The following is a 19,106-nucleotide window of genomic DNA, read 5'->3' as shown; positions in this document are numbered from 1 at the left end:
TTTAAATTCTTTATTTTAAATGTTTTGTTTGTTATTTTTTCTTTATTAATTATAATTTTGACTCAAGAATATGCGCATATATTAAATATTGAACAATATCTTAAAAAAATAAAATTCTAATACTTCAGCATATTAATATTAGAGTTCAATGCCCCGCTACCTATCTACGCATATTTTCATAGTTACAAATACGGCAATCAACCGTCAAATTGATACGTTGACGTGCGCATCAAAGCGTTTTGCGAAGAACATATGTATCAAACACACAAAACATGTACTTACACATACACAAACACAAACCTCCCTGCAAAAAATGCGATTAGTCTAGGATGAGTCCGGGATGAGTCGCAAAGGAGTATACGACTAATGCCAGTTTTGATCTCTTTGTATACGTTGAACTGTTCCCTTTTGTTTGAACATGTCCAATGAAGAGACTAATTGTACCCATTTATACTCGAACGGGAATGATAGGACCAATCCCCTTTGTACCCATATGGGAACGAATGAATACTAGTTTCTTTTCTCACCAAAAAGTGTTAGTTTTTATATGGTACGAGCTATATATAGATTTTAAACGCAATTTTAGAAATTGCAAAAAATTGTTAGATACATCTATGTAAAAAAATTATTATTAAGTTGCCAACTCATTCCAAGTGATATGCGTCGACGATAATGGAACATAATATTGAAGTCTTTTACGTTCGGTAAAGGGCTCAGAATTTTTCTTAAATAATTCGAATCAATCACATATAATCTTTTTTATTTAACTCACTTCGTTGCCGCTTTTTTATGTTTCTCAAAATGGGCTACATAGATTTCAACCTGACTAACCCCAACTGTACCGAAAAGGGACTAGATGGGATCAATTATGCCCCAATATAGACAAAGGAGCTCAATCGGAGACCGCTCTCTTTAGGGACTAGTCGCACTTTTTGTTGCAGGGCTTTAAATATAGCTGATTACAAGTGCATCCTTTTATGTGAAAGAGCTGACAATTGCATGCGTTAATATATAATCTACGCCATAATCTTTACGCCAGATAGAATGCAATCAACCACATGTGTGTATATGTATATGTATATGTATGTAGGTGTATATCACACACCCAACGACCTATACACTTTGATAAGCGCGCGCCATTCACTACTACAGAAAGATATGCACATATTGCTCGTGTGAGGTTTGGCCCAGTTTCGCACGGCGCATTGCTGATTAAAGAAAAACGCACTTGGAACGTGCTACGTCGCAGCAAATTACAACCGCAACAGCATGAATATAACGTCCTACATACATACATAAGTATGTACATTAACCTGGGTCGATTTGTATGGACGAAAGTTAACCGATATCGCAACATCGGGTTTTCTATAGGATTTGGGCTCGCGCCTGCGAAATTTCATTTTTTTGACTTTTAAGTTTTTTTTCATGACCTACTAAAAAAATTATCATATGTACACCCTGCCCGACCCAAACATTTCCGCTAAAAACGTTGGCGATAACTGTTATTAACTGTTTGTTTTTAGCGGACATTTTTAGGTCGGACAGGTCGGGTATACATGAAAATTTTTCAATCAAATGAAAATTTTTTTAGTAGGTCATGAAAAAAACCTTAAATATCGAAAAAAAGTCAAAAAAATTAAATTTCGCCATCTCGAAAATTATTTTTTTGGGCATGCGTAGTGGAACTTTTTTTTTCCTGAGCCCAAATCCTATCGAAAAATCGATGGCGCGATATCGGTTAATAAATCGACCCAGTCTAATGTACATGTATAGGTACGTAGTGAACGATAGTCAACTCAAACTGCAGCTGCTGGCATCCGACACTCGACTGTCATTTGATTGTTGTTATATTTGTACTTGCCCGCGTTCACGGCTGAAAGCGGAGTTTTAGACGACAAAGCTAGTTGTTAGTAACATGCCAGTTATGTAAATACTATTTTTATTACATATTTAAATTTATTGAAAAAGAGAGAAAAACGGGGGTACGTATGTGCGCATTAAAATGCATTAGCATGACATTACAAGAAGATATAGGTTTTTATCGACATACTAAAAACTAGTACGCATCCCAGTATTAAGGAGCGGGAGCTGGAAGTTGCTTTCTTTCCGATCATTTTTGGAGCTCATTTTTCTATAATCTCTAGTCTATTTTCGTACAAAATCTTAAAATTTTAAAATATAGATACAACTTTATGCGGGAGAATACATAACCTTTTTGGTACCATTCATCCTGTTTTGATCCTGAAATAGTCTCCAAAAAATATTGAAATGGTATCTATCGAGTGTATCCTGAAATATTCCCGAAAGTTTTCTGCACTGATTGGCGAAAAAGCCGCAAAATGATTCCGAAAAGAACTACTGATCCTGAATTAGTCACGAGTTACTCTCCAAATCGCAATGTGATGATTTGAAATATTTCTCAATAATATTCACGAAATTAACCCAAAATTATCCTCTAACGATGCTGAGTTAGTACTGAAATTTACTCGAAAACAATAGTAAAACGATCCAGCAATAATCTCGAAATATGTAGATCCTGTTTAACCAGTTTTGACTATTTTTTTTAACTTTTATATTATATCTATTATTTTCGAATTTTATAATTAAAAACATAATTTTAATAGTTGTTTTTAGAATTTTTTTTTCAAAAAAGTGTTATTTCGGAATAATTTATATGTACCTAACATAACACCGCATGAAAAATGGAGCACTCTAATGTAAATATATATAGCTTTAGAGGCATAACTAGCACCTGATAAGCATTAACAAAAACTGCAGTAAATGTGTGTGATAGTCAAAAAAGTCGGCAATTGCGCAGCTTCAATGAATATACACACATACCCAGTAGGAAAAATTATATACTCTGGTACAAAATAAGAAGTAATGCCTTTCTCGCCGTAAGAGACAAAAGTAAATGTAAATGAAATATAAGCGAAAATTTCACTGCTTGCTTTACTGAATGTCCGTCCTTGCGCATACACGACATACGGCACATCACGACATGACTCCGAGTGATTTTGCGAGATCTAGGCAGCCTTCGACAGCTAAATCTCTGTCGTTGCGCACATAGGACACATCATGCCACGACGCTGAGAGATTTCGCGAAGATCTACGCAACTTTGAAAAGCACCTCTGCTCTGATGATACATCGTACAACTCACGCATTCACATTTTTCGCACTGGGTATGTTTTGCATGAGTGTGTGTTTGTGGCTGATTATCCGCCCGTTTTGCATGTGCTTTATGATCTTCATTTGCTGTCATGGACGGGCATTTGCTGCATTTTCAATTGAATTGCATCAACTCCAGTTCGCATGCAATAGATGGCATTATCGTTACTTTCGTTAGTTTTGCATTACCACGTCTATCGGAGATAGTGCACAAACCATCATTTGTTGTGACACTCCACATTTGTTTGCGAACTCTAGAATGGATAAAATATCGGAAGACCACCGATTTTATTGACAGCTTCAAGATAATAAGCGTAATCGATACTCTTACTTTATATCGATAATTTAAAATGAGTTATAAGTATGCATATTTTTCTTCCTTGTCAAGGCTATCGACAGCATCGATATTTTTTCTAAAAATCTCGTGGTATGAGTATGAAAATTTTTCCTCCTCTACAAGGCTATCGAAAGTATCGATATTTTTATCCAATAATAAAAAACTAACGATAGCACTAGTATCGATAGTTTCCGAGCTCTATTCTAGGGTTTAATTTAAGTGCTACAAAGGAAACGTAATTCAATCACAATTTATTTTGTCAAGCGGCAATATAAATAATATTAAAATGGCTTATGCTAATACAGCATATCCTGTAATTTTAAATTCAAAAATATCCCTAACACTTTATGACTTGGGCCAAATTTTTTCAAAAAAACCCGCACCTAACAATATCGTACACTCAGACATCCTCAAAAAAATATTTTGCAACGCAATTCGTAAACAATCTTACTAAATATAATCTCTCTTCTTTTCTTTGCAGGGATGTTGAAGTGAATGGCTACAAAATTCCAGCCGGCTCAGCTGTCATACCACTCATCAACAGCATACATATGGATCCCACACTCTGGGATAAACCAGAAGAATTCAATCCACGGCGTTTCCTAGATTCTGAGGGCAAAGTACGTAAACCTGAATATTTCATACCTTTCGGTGTGGGTCGTCGTATGTGCCTGGGTGATGTGCTGGCGCGCATGGAACTTTTCCTGTTCTTCTCATCATTTATGCACTGTTTCCATATAACTTTACCCGAAGGACAACCCATACCCAGTTTAAAAGGTAATGTTGGTGCCACAATTTCTCCAGAAGCATTCAAAGTATGTTTGACGCCACGACCCTTAATTCTTAATACGAACACTGTCGAGCCGCATCATATGCGTAACGTTGGCGCTAATTAAGTGGTGTATCTAAATAAGTGCCAAAATATGGTTATGGAGAACAAGTGAGCAAGAAAAGGCCAAGCCAAACAGAAAGAGCATTTACATTTATATGAGCGCAACAAGACGCAATATAGAAGTTAACCAGCGTATGCGCATTTTCAAAAAGCGCGCGCATAACAGTAATAGCGCGCAACGGTGAAGAAGCATTAAACATAAAGTGAGAGGTAGAGCGCGCACAAGATAGAGTAGATAGTGTAGCAATATTTGCTGCGTTATCTTTCATATGAAATGCGTGAGCGCATATGTTGCATTGCCAGAGCACGGTTTTGTTCCTAATTGACGCCAGTCAATACAATCACAAAACAAATTTTAACATTTCAATGGCAACCACAACAAAAATTTCACTAGAAAAAAGAAAGAGAGCAGACAAAATAGAATGAATAGATTAGATTAGACAATAGAGAATGAATAGATTCTTTACATAACAAGTTTGGATGAGAGCGATAAAGTAAAAATAGAACCAAATTCATAAAATATCAAAAAAATTTAGCTAATTTTTGCACAATGTAAAATCGAAAATAAATAAAAAAAATATTTATATTGACATCATATATTACTATCCATATAGAAAGAAGCGTGTTGCATATACATCTGGGAGCACAAAAATAGCAGTGTAATTTTTTTTAGCAAATTTCATCAATTATAAAAAAAATAAATGTAAGGCGCGATAATCTCCGAAGAGATCTAAGGCCGAGCTTCTCTTCCAATTTGCGTCGTGCTCCTCTTGATTTTCCCTACAAATTGGCCGGACGAGACCTACATGTTTTATGCCGACTCCGAACGGCATCTGCAAGGCAGATGAGTTTTCACTGAGAGCTTTTCATGGCAGAAATACACCCGGAGCGCTTGCCAAACACTGCCGAGGGGCGACCCCGCTTAAGAAAAATTTTCTTCTAATTGAAAAATCTTATTTATAAAATTTTGATGTTGCTTTGCCCGGGAGTTGAACCCAGGGCATACGGTGTGATAGGCGGAGCACGCTACCATCACACCACGGTGGCCGCCGTAATTACATTCTACTTTATTTACTATCGGTAGTTAAAAAAAATCGAAAGTTTGATAAGTCTGCATAAAAAATTGTTAATAGTTTTTAGAATTTTTCTAAGTGTGATGTTCTGTCGCCCCATTAATTTTATATTAGCAAAGTATGATAAGCTTATAAGTTGTACCTTCTTAGAAGAAAACTGAATAGTCCACAAAATTGCATCCTCAGAAAAATTTTAAAAATCTAAAAAAAAGTTTCATTTGCAAAATTCATAAAAGTTTTTTCTCAAATTATCGAAAATAAGAAAGAGGAATTTAATTCAATTAAAAATTTATACTGCTATTTTCGTGGTCGCAACTGTACATACATACATACATATATACATAAAGTTAGTTGATTTACCGTCTCGGGGTCACGGCGCTAATAAATTACCGTAATACGCCAATTACACGGCTCAAGTATCCTTGTGCCAATTACCAATTTGCACAAGGATTTGCCCGGTGTGTGCACTGGTTGCGCTATTTGCGCAGAGAACTGCGCTAAAATCAAAACGATTTTGATATTTACGCATGTATGCAAATATTGCACATGCTTTTTACTTCGTGTGTGGTGAATCTTACACAGTTTACCTGTGGTTCCTGATAATATAACATCAGAAATTATTGCTTAAAAATGTTAATATCGAAGGCGCAAGGACCATCTCTAACTTGTAACAGGAATTCACATAAATTCAATAATAAATAATAATTTTTTATACAATTAGAACACATGTTTCATTTGTTGCGCTAGTTTAAAAATGAATATTGCGCAGTGCTGCAATGAGTTGAGCTGGTCTTGCAACTAAAATATATATTTTATAAATACAATGCAAAATAAACGCTTCTGTGCGAGTTTTTCGACTTATACCGTGAATTACCAGCACTGTGGAAAATAGTGATTTTTATACAATTAGTTCCTTTTTTAAACAATTAAAATACATGTTTCATTTGTTGCGCTACCTTAAAAATGAATATTGCGCAGTGTTCTTGAGCCGTGTATGTCAAAATTTTCATTTGCACAAATTTCGTCGTTTTATATTTGCGCATGGTTTTTGTGTCATGTATGGGCCGTATAAACATTAGACTCTGTAGAGCGAAAGCTGCGACGCATCAGACTTGTAATGCAAGCTGCGAGTTAAGCGCAGAGTGATGTATGGCCTTCTATGCTCTCATTTCTCTAACATCTTTCGCAGCTAGTATCGTACCTTCTATATGTACGCACCCTAAGGCATACTTTCTAAAAAATAACCGAGACAAGAATCAACTGGCTAAGCAACAAAGCCTTCTCAACATATTCTATTCTAACGACCCCAAGAAGCTGTGTTCAGTAATTTTATGCATTTATATTTTGTGTAAATTATAACTAAAATATGTACAAGTCGTATAATAAAATAATTAATAATTTAAGCATTAAAATTAATTAAATAATAACTAACGACAACTGTGGTCTAGTTTTAAGCAATTTGTAATTTCATAAAATTTTTTGTATAAGGCAGTTAAGAAGTATGCATTAAGAAATGAAAATAACGAATGATGAAAAATGCATGGGTGAAAATAATTACATAAAAACTTAAGCAACAAAAAACCAATAGAAGCCCAAAATAGACACCAAAAATTATACAAACCCATACAAATATTAAAAAAAGCGGTAAAAGAAATATAATAGCACACAAACAAAAAAAAAAGTTTGAAAAATTTGCTTCATGTGTAAGTAATTGGTGTTTTTTCGCAGCTACTATGTGCCAATCATTCATAAGCAATAAAAAAAAATCTAGAAAAAAAAATTATAACTTGAAATACATAAATAGCTATATTTTTAATTAAAATTCATAACATAAATTTCAATTAAACAGCATATGTACAATCATTTTAATTACAATCATATAAACATATACAACTATATATATGTAGATACTAATATTTTTTTATGCTTTTTTTTATAATGTATTAATAATAAATTTAAGTTTTTCTATTTGAAAAAGAAAGTAATTGAAGTTTTATGTAAGTATATATGTATTTATAAAACTGTAAAACTCTCATACATAAACACTATTAAAAAAAAAAAGACAAATGACATACAAAATACATTGAAAAATCTTAAAATTACATTAAATTGTTTTTGCTTTTCTTAGCCTCTTAATTTCTAAATCTTTATATCTGGCCCACCTCTCAGCGTCGGGGTCTAATATATGATCGATATTCCTAACAGGTTTTGCCTTAATTTCATAGTATTTCGGCACTAATGTTATGCCGCTCTCACCACGTAAAGTCATACCTTCATACTCGAGTGACAATCGTATATCGAAGTTGCGTATGAGGTAACCAGCATACATGTAGAGTATCATACGTGCAAGATCTTCACCTGGACACATACGTTTACCTGAAAGAAAAGAAATAAGTAGTATGTGGAAACTTAAATTGTATTGAAGCCATCACACCAAACCGCTACTTTGTAGAACAATTTTTGGTAATACTAGAGTTCGCTCAGTGCCTTTGCTTTTTTTTCATTTCATTATCTTTCCTTGATTTTCCGTTTAGTTTCTTTAATTTCTTTACCTATTCGTTCATTTGCTTCTTATTTTATTTTACTAACTAACAAAGTAGTATTATACAAAATTGTTGCTACCAATAAAACGAATTAATATGATATTGTCTAGAATTATGTAAGCGATACTGAACAGCTATTCCAAAGTCCCTAAAAGATCTTGACTTAATTGTTTTAAGCGTTCTAGCAAACATCGGTGAATATCTTGTGGATAACCCAACTAAGCAAAAAGAGAGAACAAAAGTCTATAAGGAACTAGGTTAGGTTAGGGTGGCTGCGCGAGGGCACACTTAGGCCAGTAGTGTTAGGCCCGTTGTGATACTACGAAAGACACCATTACCTTTCCTCTTCGAACCATTTTGAGGACCTGATGAAAGCTACCAGGTCCTTGACATCATGCTCCACAACCTGGCTCAGATTATAAAGAAATGGAGCTCCCAGAAAGCGCTGCCGTGCTCCGCTTAGTGCTGGGCAGTTGCAAATGAGGTGAACCACTGTTTCCTCCTCCTCATCCTCTTTACAACTCCTACAACAGCGACGATAAGGCGCTCCTAACCTTCCTGCATGCCTACCTATGAGGCAATTGTATCCCTTCTTAGGTTGTATACGTGACGGGATCTTTAAGGATGCCACTTAGGCCAGGTTTCTTTCGATGTTCGACACCCCGTTGTTTGTAGCCATCGTTCGTCGGCTTGACGGTAGATGTGCTCCTTCAGCATTTGCTTTCATGTGGACAGGGGCATACCTAAGCGTTCTTGTCCAGGAAGAACCTGCCTGGTTGTACCCTGCCTAGCAAGTTCATCTGCAATGCAGTTTCCCTCGATATCCCTATATCCAGGGTATCATGTGAGGTGTACACGGTTCTGTTGAGCCATCTCTTGAAGAGATCGGCGACAGTTTAGTCCTAGTTCAGAATTGAACGAGTGGGAGCCAAGAGATTTTATGGCAGCTTGGCTGTCGTTGAAGATAAAAATTTCTTTGCCGACATTGTATGTCCCTATCATAGCTGCGGCTTCCATTATGGCTGCAACTTCTGCCTGGAATACACTGCAGTGGTCGGGTAGTCTGAATGAGAGCTGGAGGTCAAGTTCCCTTGAGTATACTCCACCTCCAACTCTACCGTTTAGCTTGGAACCGTCCGTGTATATGGAAATGCTGCTGCCCATAGCAAGGCACTTATCCGACTCCGTCCAGGTATCCCTGCTGGGGATGTTTATCTTAAAGTTGGTTTCCCAACAAGTTTAGGTTTGACGCCTTGCTCAAGGCTGGTCACCAAACGACTATCCCATCCAGCAGTACGGGTCGGATAATCTCGGTATAAATCCATCTGCATATGTTGGGGGTGAGTCCCCATTTTTTGCCAATGGCTCTTTTTACACGTATATAATGCAATGTACGCTTTCTTATGTCGGTGAGTAACGTCGTAAGGAACTAAAAGTCTTAATTTTTCGGAGATCTACCTCATAAATTATCTCTTTTTCGTCGTCTTAGTGAGCAAAAAAGTTTTTACGATAACGCCCTAAAGTAGTCACACAATAAATGCCCAAGACTCAGTATCTGATTAAAATTAATTTTAAAAAAGAGATTTTTGAACTAACATTGGATTTTTGAAACAACTGGGTGGTAGTATTTTGGTCGAAATCAAAGAAAAACCTTTTACGCTTTACTATAACCCCGTATTACAGACGTCGTAGGATGCCGTTCGGCAAGAAGCATCTAGGACCCGTACCGCCATTTTGTATGGAAAACTAATAAAATAATTTAAAAAAATGTTTAAGTTAAATGGTTTTATTGAAAACAATACTTACAAGAAGTAATAATAATATTAAAAGCTAGAAAATAATTAGGTATGTCCTAGCTACTAGTCATCGCACTGCCCATAAATTAAGGGCGTTGATCAGATAATTAAATAAAAGCGTTGGGCGCGAGAAATTTCTAAAAATGTGAGGCATAGCGTAACCTTATTAAGGTTCAGTTGGTCTTACTTATGACTATCAATAGAAATTTGACGCGTCCAACGCTTTTATTATTTATGTCATTCATTAAGTATTTATTTTCAATAACACCGTTTAACTTGAACATTTTTTTAAAATTATTTTATTTCCAAGTTTTTAGTCTTTATTTAATTGCCTATTATTTCTCATTCTATTTAATTCACTTAGAGACTTACTATTACAAGGACTCTTTCCTGACAATTTGTTGCAATCTAAGTCCAAATATTTTGTTGTTACTTCTACCGGACTGTATGCAATATTTGTTCCAAATATCGACCAAATCGGACCACAAATACGATTTTTTTAAATATTTCGATCCATGCGTCACCTATCGAGTTTTTTCTTATTATTGCTTTGTCATCGAGTTCTGAACTATATTCCAAGTTTGAAGCTTGTAGCTTATCGGGAAATTATTAATTTCAATTAAAATTCTGTTCGCCCGGCCGTTCAAGTCAAGCTAAATAAAACCGTTTAAAAAGAGGTACAAAGCATATTGAAAGAGAATCTCGGTTTAATTATCGTTGGAGGTATATAGCGCTTTGTATTTAGTTGTTTTATTGCTAAAATTTCTTAGAATAAGCGAAACAATGAATTACTTTCGAAACTTGCCAGTTTTGTGCACTTTGCGCTAAACAAAAATTTGCAAACAAACAAAAATAAAAAAATTTGTCTCAATTATCATTTCGTCCATAGAAAATCGGACTTCATGCCAAATACGCAATTCGAACTCCTGTTCAGAACAACTAAATACACTACAAATATCCTTAATTTATCTGGGACATTTTTAGTTTTATTTGCAATTTATGTAAATATTTATGATTTTTTTGCAATTATCTCGAGATTTTTAGGTGTATTGTATCAAGTTCAATAAATAGATCACATTTTGCATAACAAAGCTAACTAATGGTTCACTTTTTTATGGGGTTTCGAAAATGAATTCAGTTCTAGCTGACTACAAAAGCCCGTTGCGCTGGTAACCACTGTTACTGTGGGGATGAATGGAACCAAAGTGAATTAATTCTAAGTCAAAAACTAACCACGAAATGTGCCCAGTTTAGAATAAAAGAAGCCAGAACTAAAGCCATTTATGGTGGGCATTTATTTTAGATGATGCATGGCAGGTCGTGATTTTTATTGGAACAATAACAGTTTTGTGACTGAAATGTGTTGACTTTTTATTCGTTGACAAGAAATGCAGAAATATCCACCACTGCAGTGTTTTCGGCTTTTACCATAGCCTCTACATAGGTTATAGCTTCTGTTTCTTCTAGGAAGTTTCGGCATATTGGTATCGAAGTCAAAGTTCCATTCCTTCTTCTTTGTTACATGCCACATTGACACCGCATGCAGTATAAATGCAAGAATATTAGGAAAATAAAAATTAGAGGTAACTAGATGCTCGGATGCGAGAATGTGGTACACGAAATGTCCAGAAACTTGCAGAATTAGTCACTAGAGGGAACTCTCGTTCTTGCCACATATTATATCTTAAAGCAGAGAAAATAGTCAAGCTATTTTTATATACGAGTATGCGCTCCTGTCTATCAAATTCGAAGCCCTTGGTAAAGCTTTCTGTATAAATTCGGCCTTAATACTGAGACAGATCACCGTAGTTCAAAAGCTCTTCCGATCAGCGGTAACTGGTGCCAAGTTAAATTTTTAATCTTTTGATGAATATTTGAAAAACAAACTTAAAGTTAAATCTGGGTATGAATGTTTTAAGTCCAATTCTGTCCTGAAAAAATTTTGAAATCAACGAACGCTTTTGGTCTTAAAAACTAAGAGTCTAAAGATGCATTGCAATCAGAAAAAACTTTTTGAATAATTAGACGTTGTGGCAGCGCACTGCCCTCAAGTGGCCCAATGACACCAGGCTAACCCTGTTCATTATTATTTTTTTATTTATTAACTTTATTACATACTTATAAATTTTTGTTTTTTAATAGGGAAAATTATTATACCCTCCTTTCTAATTGACTTACCTGTCTGGAATGGAATGAAATCTGAAGGCGGCGTAAATTCATCATTGTCATTTAAAAATCGTCTAGGCCAGAAATATTCAGGTTCAATCCATTTAATTTTATTCGTATGTATGTACCATTGCAATGGAATAATCATACAATTTTTAGGTATTAAATAACCATCAATAGTGAAATCTTTCACAGCACCATGTGGTATACCCAAGGGTACAACCGAACGAATACGCTGAGCTTCGGCAATGCAGGCGCGTAATAAATGACATTGCTCTAAATGCTCTAAGTCAAAATCATTATCGGGTATTTTTTCCAGTTCCTATAATAAAAACTATAAACTACAATTTGTTCTTAAATTAATTATTAATCGAAATATCTACCGCTTTAAGTTCATCCTGCAACTCTTGATATTTGCACATATAAAGCAAGAACCAACGCATGGTCGCCAATGAAGTGTCCAGACCAGCACCAAACATATCTGCAAGCAAATGACGCAATTGATCATTTGTATAGTAAATGTCTGTAGATAAACGTTCCTGTGGATCATCGGATAATTCACGCCGCATACGCTCATCAATAAATAGATCCAAAATGTTAGTGCTCTCTTTCGAAACAGATTTTCGGCATTCCCAAAACTTATCTCGTTTCTCAATCAGCTCGGTATAAATAGCATGTGTGCGTGTCTTGCCTTGCAGTAGGAATCTTATGGAGAGATAGTTCCATGGAAGAAATCTGAATAATAAGGGAAGACATATTTATTTTTCATAATAACCATGATCTACAAATAGAGAAATTCAGAGAGTACTTTTGTCGCTTTAATAGAAATAAGAAAGTAACTCACAAAAGCTCGACGGTAACAGCAATTTTGTGAGTCGTTTTGCCGAAAACTACTACCCCAGTGGACTAAAGACATACAAGAAACCTTAAAGACGTTCGCCTCATGACTCAACTATCAAGAAACTATTAGAACCTTACCACGACTGTAGAGCCATTAAACAAAGAATAGCTCAACACCGACATTCGTAGCATGAACTCCAGTAAGGCCTCGGCTCCATACAGATCAACGACAGGAGGCCTAACATAAGGGCTTATAGCTTTCCTACAAATGTGCCAAAAATACCTCGAATTGCCCAGCTAACTCTCATTTTCCAGTGATGACTGTCTCATCGAAAATATGAATCCCGAAAAGCAGCGCACTCCACAATAAATACCAAATCAAAAGTGATGGACGTCGTTTAGAAATCTGACAAATCATAGTGACACCAAACTATACCGATAGTGATTATTCAAGGAAACGGAATATCTGCTGGGCATCTTGAGGGGTTACCTGAGAGACCAATATCGAATATGAGACAACTCACAGTCAAACGGAGACGAAGACCACAAAGAATTTCATTTGCCTGATTGTGAACCGAGAGTCTAAACATGCCGCTCTACCAAATATTTGTGGAAAAGACTGGATGGCATCCACCTCGAATTCTGAACATTTTTTAGCTGCATGAACCTGGGGGTATGTGCCTTCTACTGACAAAAGGATTTATGACCTCATCATTGCAGAATTAAGTGTAGATTTTGGCCATTCGGACTACAAAATTATCGAGGCGACTGTCAACCGCAATGGAAAAGAAGCATTGTATAAAGTGGAACGCGGTATTAGTTCCCTGGCTGGTTCACAGTTCAAACGATGAGGAAATTTGTGCACACCATTGGAGGCTGGGTTTGGGTGGGTAATCTTTTAAAAATAAAATGGGTGTCCTACGGAGTGCCTTTGTACTAAAGCATGAAGTTGCGTGGCTTAAGTTCCTGTTAGTCCACAGAATATCCCTTGCTTACACGAGACCAAAAAAAAAAAAACTTTCTATTTTGTTTAAGTAAAAATGTTATGAAATGTAATGATATATTATGTTGTGTTATGTTTTGCTATTTTCTAATTTTGTTAGGTCTTATATGCTATGTTGTGTTTTATAATAGTGAGTTACTTTTTACTACATTAGATTATGTTACATTAAGTCATGTAATGTTATGTTGTGTTTTTTGGTTAAAGGGTATGATAGGTTACGCTACATTTGTTATGTCCTTTTGCATTTTTTATATCAAGTCATATTGTGTCATATTGTATTATGTTATGGTATGTTGTGTTATATGTCAACTTATTTTAGGTTATGTTATGTTGTGTTATGTTGTTTTATATTGAATTATGTTTTGTTAAGTTATAGTATGATATGTTATATTACGTTATCTTACGGTGTGTTATTATATGTTATGTTATGTAAAATTATGTTATGTTATGTCATGTAATGTTATGTTTTGTTGCTTTAGCGTTTTATTATGCCAAGTAACATTACGTTATGTTGGTGCATTTTATATCGCTGTATTAGTATTTTTATAGTATTCAGAAATTTTTAACTCTACCTAAGCCAAGGCAGGAAATTCGTCGCTCCGGTTACACCAATCAATTTCAAACCCTTATCCTGCAACTTCGTTAAATATCTCCACCTTCCGTCTTCGATTTCGTATTGGACACCAAATACCAAATCATTGATAATGTTACCCAATGTATGTTGCAGAGCAAAGTGTGGATCACTACATGCATTCCGATCAGATGCATCTTTAAAGAACTGCGAAGAACAAAATTGATTTAAATAAAATCCGGAAAAAGATTCAACTATCTGCATTTTTGTGCTTTTTGCAAATTCCACCAATCTTTTGAATTAATAGCAAGTACTAAATAACCCAGCGTAGACATTGAACTTCTGAGTCATTCATTGAATATTGCTTTTTGTACGTCAAAAGCGGTTTCTTTATATTTATAAATATATCAATGTACATACGTATCCTATATGAGTTACCTGCATGCATTCTAAAACACCACTTTTTATTCTCTGTTCCAATGATTTACGTGCATCGCATTGTTTTTTTGTCATACCCAACTCTTTTAGCCATTCAATGATGTGTTTACGTTGATTGCGCCACAGTTCACCCTCAGAGCAAATCAGACCTAGCAGAGAACATCAAAATAAAATTCCACTAACACATCAACAACTAATTAGGGATATTTAATTGAAATTTAATGTTACCGCTACACAAAACACGTAAACAAAATTCGCTGTCTTTCGAAATATAGTAAAACAATTTCGCTTTTCTTACCGTCGCAAGTTCGTTTCTTAAGTCTTTTGTTTTAACAATTGCCGTTCACACTTTCATTCATATTATCATCACTCACTTACCGAAACCGCCCATTATGCCATGTGTAACATATAGTGGTGCGCGCGCAGTAAATTCTTCACATTTCAGATATTCACGCACTTTTCCTGCATCGGCCAACACAACAGCATTAACATTTCCTAGCCGCAGTGAATATACGGGACCGTATTTTTTTGCTAACTCCGCAAGAGTTATGTACGGCGCACGCCTATCAAGAAATGGCAAATATCCAAGTATTGGTAAGCCCCATGGTCCAGGCGGATATTTACGCGCACGCCAAGTGCGACGCACTTCACTAATGGTGATTAATATCAAGATGATGATAGCAAACATCGAATACTGCAAAGATGCAAATGGTATGAATTAGCAGCGATGATGAAATTAAATGGAATTTTGTAGAACAAACTTATTTTATGGATTTTTTGTAGTATTTCTGTGAAGGAAGTAGAATTCAAATGATATGGCATCAGTGTAAAGAAGCAAGTTTAAGCAAACTGTGGACATATCTATGTACATATATAAATATGTATGCGCAAAGTAAAAATGTCCGAAGCTATGACGCAACATCATGTTTGTCTAGAATACTATCTGGATCCAACATTTATAAATTCCGAAAATTTAAGCTTTGGCACACAGCGAAAACCTTTGAAAAATTAAATCTAAGGTTGAGGTTGGCCGCCGTGGTGTGATGGTAACGTGCTCCGCTTACCACACCGAAAGTCTTGGGTCGAACTCCCCAGCAAAGTTACATCAAAAATTACGTAGCACGTTTTTTAATTAGAAAAAAGTTATTATAAACGGAGTCGCCCCGCGTCAGTGATTTGGCTAATTTTTGGAATGTATTTCTGCCAAGAAAAGCTTCTAAGTAAAAATTCTTCTGTCTTGCAGATGCCGTTCGGGATCGGCATACAACATGGGACCAACAATTTGTAGAGAAAATTAAAATGAAACACAACGCAAATTTGAAAGAAAAGCTCGGACTAGATATCCTCAGAGCTAGATCCCGCCAAGTATTCATGTTTTTTTTTAAGGTTTGGGGAAGTTTGAATATAATAAAGGGTAAAGTGAAGTTGCTGTGACATTGGGCCACCATTGAATTTTCCCTTTTCGATGTCCATTCCAATAAGTTGAAAAATATATTACTTAGAAATAGTAAATTATACAGTTCCAGTTAGCTTAATGAAGTTGGATAGTTATGGCTAAGTTTCTGCTGAACATGTTTCTTGTGTTTCATTTTGTGGCACTGATATGTAAGAAATAAAAACTCCTTCCAAGCACTCCGAGTGTATTTCTGCCATCAAAAGCTCTCAGTGAAAACTCATCTGCCTTGCAGATACCGTTCGGAGTCGGCATAAAACAAGTAGGTCCCATCCCTCCAATTTGTAAGGAAAATTAAGGGGAGCACGACGCAAGTTGGAAGGGAAGCTCGGCCTCAAATATCTTCGGATGTTATCGCTCCTTACATTTAGTAGTTGGCCTCCTGTTTTTAGTCTCTAATGGTTTTGAATTATTTTTTGAAGTACAGGGAGGGTTCCAAAGGTGAGAAAATGTAATAAAAATATATTATCTAACTGATCCGGAAATCTTCGTACTGCGTTGTTTCGTTCGTTATGGTTCAAATATTATTTTGAAAAATACAATGAACTTCAACTTAGGCTTGGACTGGGAATGGAACTGGAACTAGGACTGGGGATAGAAAAGAATAAGAATAACTAGAGAGAACAAAAAAGAAGGAAGCAGAAAGAGATAGAGTTAGCCGAAGATAGAGATATATGGATAGATGGAGAAGTAGAGGGAGCACGAGAGAAAAGAAATGAGGGACAAGAAGGAGAGGGGAAAGAGACGCAGAGAAGGAGAAAGGCAGAGGGAGGAATGAATAAAAGGGTAAGGAAAAGGGGGAGAAAGAGCGAGGAAGAGTAAAAGCCAAAAACTTCTTAAAAGTTATGCAGCTAGACCAAGGTAAGGGAAGAACAACTTCTGCCAGATCTGCTAGTCGTATATATAAAAATGAGCCGAGATATGTTGGTATATTTTTAACTCAAGATAGAATGAACCGATTTAAAAAACAATAGCTACGTTAATTTCCTATATCGTGTGTGATCCTGTTTCCGAGGCAGAGAGAAAAATCGTGGGTGTTCTAGATTCGAGGAAGAAAAAGGGATTAAACCTGGAGTGGAGGGATTAGAGGCCGGAATATACAAACAATTTTTTTTTTTCAAAGCTATAATATGACAAATACTTATTTTTACTGGATGAGAAGATAAATTGTTGCCGCCGTAGTGTGGTGGTTGTGTGCTCCGCCTAACAAATTGAAAATCCTTGGTTCAAGTCCCGTGCAAGCAACATCAAAAATTTTTAAAACAAGTTTTTTTGTTAGTTAGAAGAAAACTTTTCCGAAGCGAGTTCACCCCTCGGTAGTGGTTCGGCAAACACTCCTAGTGTATTTCTGCCATGATAATCTGCTCCGTGAAAAGTTATATACCTTGCAGATGCCGTTCGGCGTCGACGTTATCAAATAGGTCCCGTCCCGCCAATTTGTAGGAAAAATTTAAAGGAGTACAATGCAAACTAGAAGAGAAGCTCGATCTTTTTAATTTATTATAGCGTGATATCCCTGTACTTTTTAAGGCGACAACCCTTAAATTTTGTATAGAATAGTCTCGTAAGTATGAGGTAGTATAGAAATTGACAAAAAGGTAAAGCCTACATTGGCAACTCCAACTTCTCAACTGAGCTTAGTGTAGAATACGGAAAGATATTACTGCTGAAAATAAAACCGGTTAGGAAGATAATGAGGAAAGGTCAAACCTAAAAACACATTACGAAGCCCAGCGAATCAGATTAAACTTATTTTTTTCTTGGAAAACTTAAGATATTTCAAATAAACAACAATAAAAAAATGTCTTTCAACGTGAACTTAAAATTAGCGCGTTCCCGAAATAGTTCGAAAAGGCATCACAAAATGACCCCAAAAAAATCTCGAAATAAACCCCAAAATCATCCCGAAATTACCGAAAAACGCTCCAAAGTGATCCCCAAATGACTCTAAAATGATTCCGAAATGCTCCCAGAAAGATTCTGAAATAGCCCCAAAAATCACCACCACATATGATTTCGAAGTTATCCAGAATGAACCTAAAAATAATCCCGAAACTACCATGGAATTACCTCGAATTAGTCTCCAAAATCATCCCGAAATTATAACCAAATAGTACCGACGGTTTTCTTTAAGTAACCCGAAAATTATTACGAAATGTCCCCGAAATAATCCCTAAAAATTTTCCGAAATAACTCTTAAAATCTCCCGAAATTACCAGGCAAGGCCCTTATAGCCATCCCGTAATAACAATGATATATAACTATTATGAAATCAAGCCTTAAAGGATGCCGAAATTAATACGAGTGTCGAAAGGCGCCACGGCTGTAGACATGTGAATTGAACTTCAATATACTTACATATGATATCATATATGCATTTACAAAGCCGCAATTCTCTTCGGTAGAATTTGTAGATGCCATAAGTTTCTAATGTTTGTATTACATTTATGTGCATGCAATTAGTTTTGTTTTTTATAAATCTAAATTAACATTATTATATAAGCTGATCATTTATTTACTTTTCCAATATGTACCAATTTCCAAACTGTAAACTAATTTGTAAAAAAGTAATCATTGAGAATCAAAACTAAATTGAACTCAAAAAAAATATATATATATACTATATTAATTATAACGACTAATAATAAATTCCAAGTAAAGAAAGTTGACAAAATTTTTGAGCTGCACTGATACTGAAGCACCTTTCCGTACTTTCAATTCTGTAGCTCACAATTAACTAAAGTTATATAGAATCTCTGTTGAATTTGAAGCCTACATCCGTAACAAAAACTTAAACTTCCATTTTCAAGCAAACTTAATGAAAA

At 35.5% G+C, this 19,106-nt stretch overlaps 2 protein-coding genes across 5 annotated transcripts in view; one reads left to right on the top strand and one right to left on the bottom strand.

The window, feature by feature from the left end:
* Cyp18a1 (Cytochrome P450 18a1) overlaps nucleotides 1-7,570 on the top strand; it is a 20,738-nt gene extending 13,168 nt beyond the window's left edge. Inside the window, exon 5 of the mRNA XM_067783976.1 lies at nucleotides 3,988-7,570. Within this exon, the coding sequence (XP_067640077.1) occupies nucleotides 3,988-4,402 (415 nt within the window). The 3' untranslated portion in view covers nucleotides 4,403-7,570. The remainder of the gene's footprint in view (nucleotides 1-3,987) is intronic.
* On the bottom strand, nucleotides 7,383-19,106 carry phtm (phantom). 4 transcript variants are annotated; one of them, XM_067783972.1, is made up of 8 exons: nucleotides 18,994-19,106; nucleotides 18,640-18,833; nucleotides 15,207-15,522; nucleotides 14,829-14,977; nucleotides 14,392-14,597; nucleotides 12,360-12,711; nucleotides 11,989-12,298; nucleotides 7,383-7,847 (listed from the first exon to the last, which is right to left on the bottom strand). In XM_067783972.1, the coding sequence occupies exons 2-8, from the start codon at nucleotides 18,700-18,702 to the stop codon at nucleotides 7,576-7,578; spliced, it is 1,668 nt and encodes a 555-aa protein (XP_067640073.1). In that variant the 5' UTR covers nucleotides 18,703-18,833; nucleotides 18,994-19,106; the 3' UTR covers nucleotides 7,383-7,575. The 4 variants fall into 4 exon arrangements, with proteins under 4 accessions (XP_067640073.1, XP_067640075.1, XP_067640074.1 ...); XM_067783974.1 differs by having other exon boundaries at nucleotides 19,013-19,030; XM_067783973.1 differs by having other exon boundaries at nucleotides 18,640-18,761; nucleotides 18,816-18,998.

This window comes from Eurosta solidaginis, chromosome 4 (assembly GCF_040869045.1).
Source record: "Eurosta solidaginis isolate ZX-2024a chromosome 4, ASM4086904v1, whole genome shotgun sequence".
Lineage (NCBI taxonomy): Eukaryota > Metazoa > Arthropoda > Insecta > Diptera > Tephritidae > Eurosta > Eurosta solidaginis.
The sequence above is the reverse complement of the archived record's forward strand: the minus strand, read 5'-3'. Positions and strand labels throughout refer to the sequence as shown.

What these genes read in the sequence shown, in the direction of transcription:
- phtm (XM_067783972.1), bottom strand. Translation starts at nt 18,702, where the DNA reads ATGGCATCTACAAATTCTACCGAAGAGAATTGCGGCTTTGTAAATGCA. An exon ending in GTGTTTTAGAATGCATGCAG is followed by an intron (nt 14,598 to 14,828) that starts GTAACTCATATA and finishes TGTTCTTCGCAG; the next exon opens with TTCTTTAAAGATGCATCTGA. An exon ending in AATTTCCTGCCTTGGCTTAG is followed by an intron (nt 12,712 to 14,391) that starts GTAGAGTTAAAA and finishes CTTATTATTCAG; the next exon opens with ATTTCTTCCATGGAACTATC.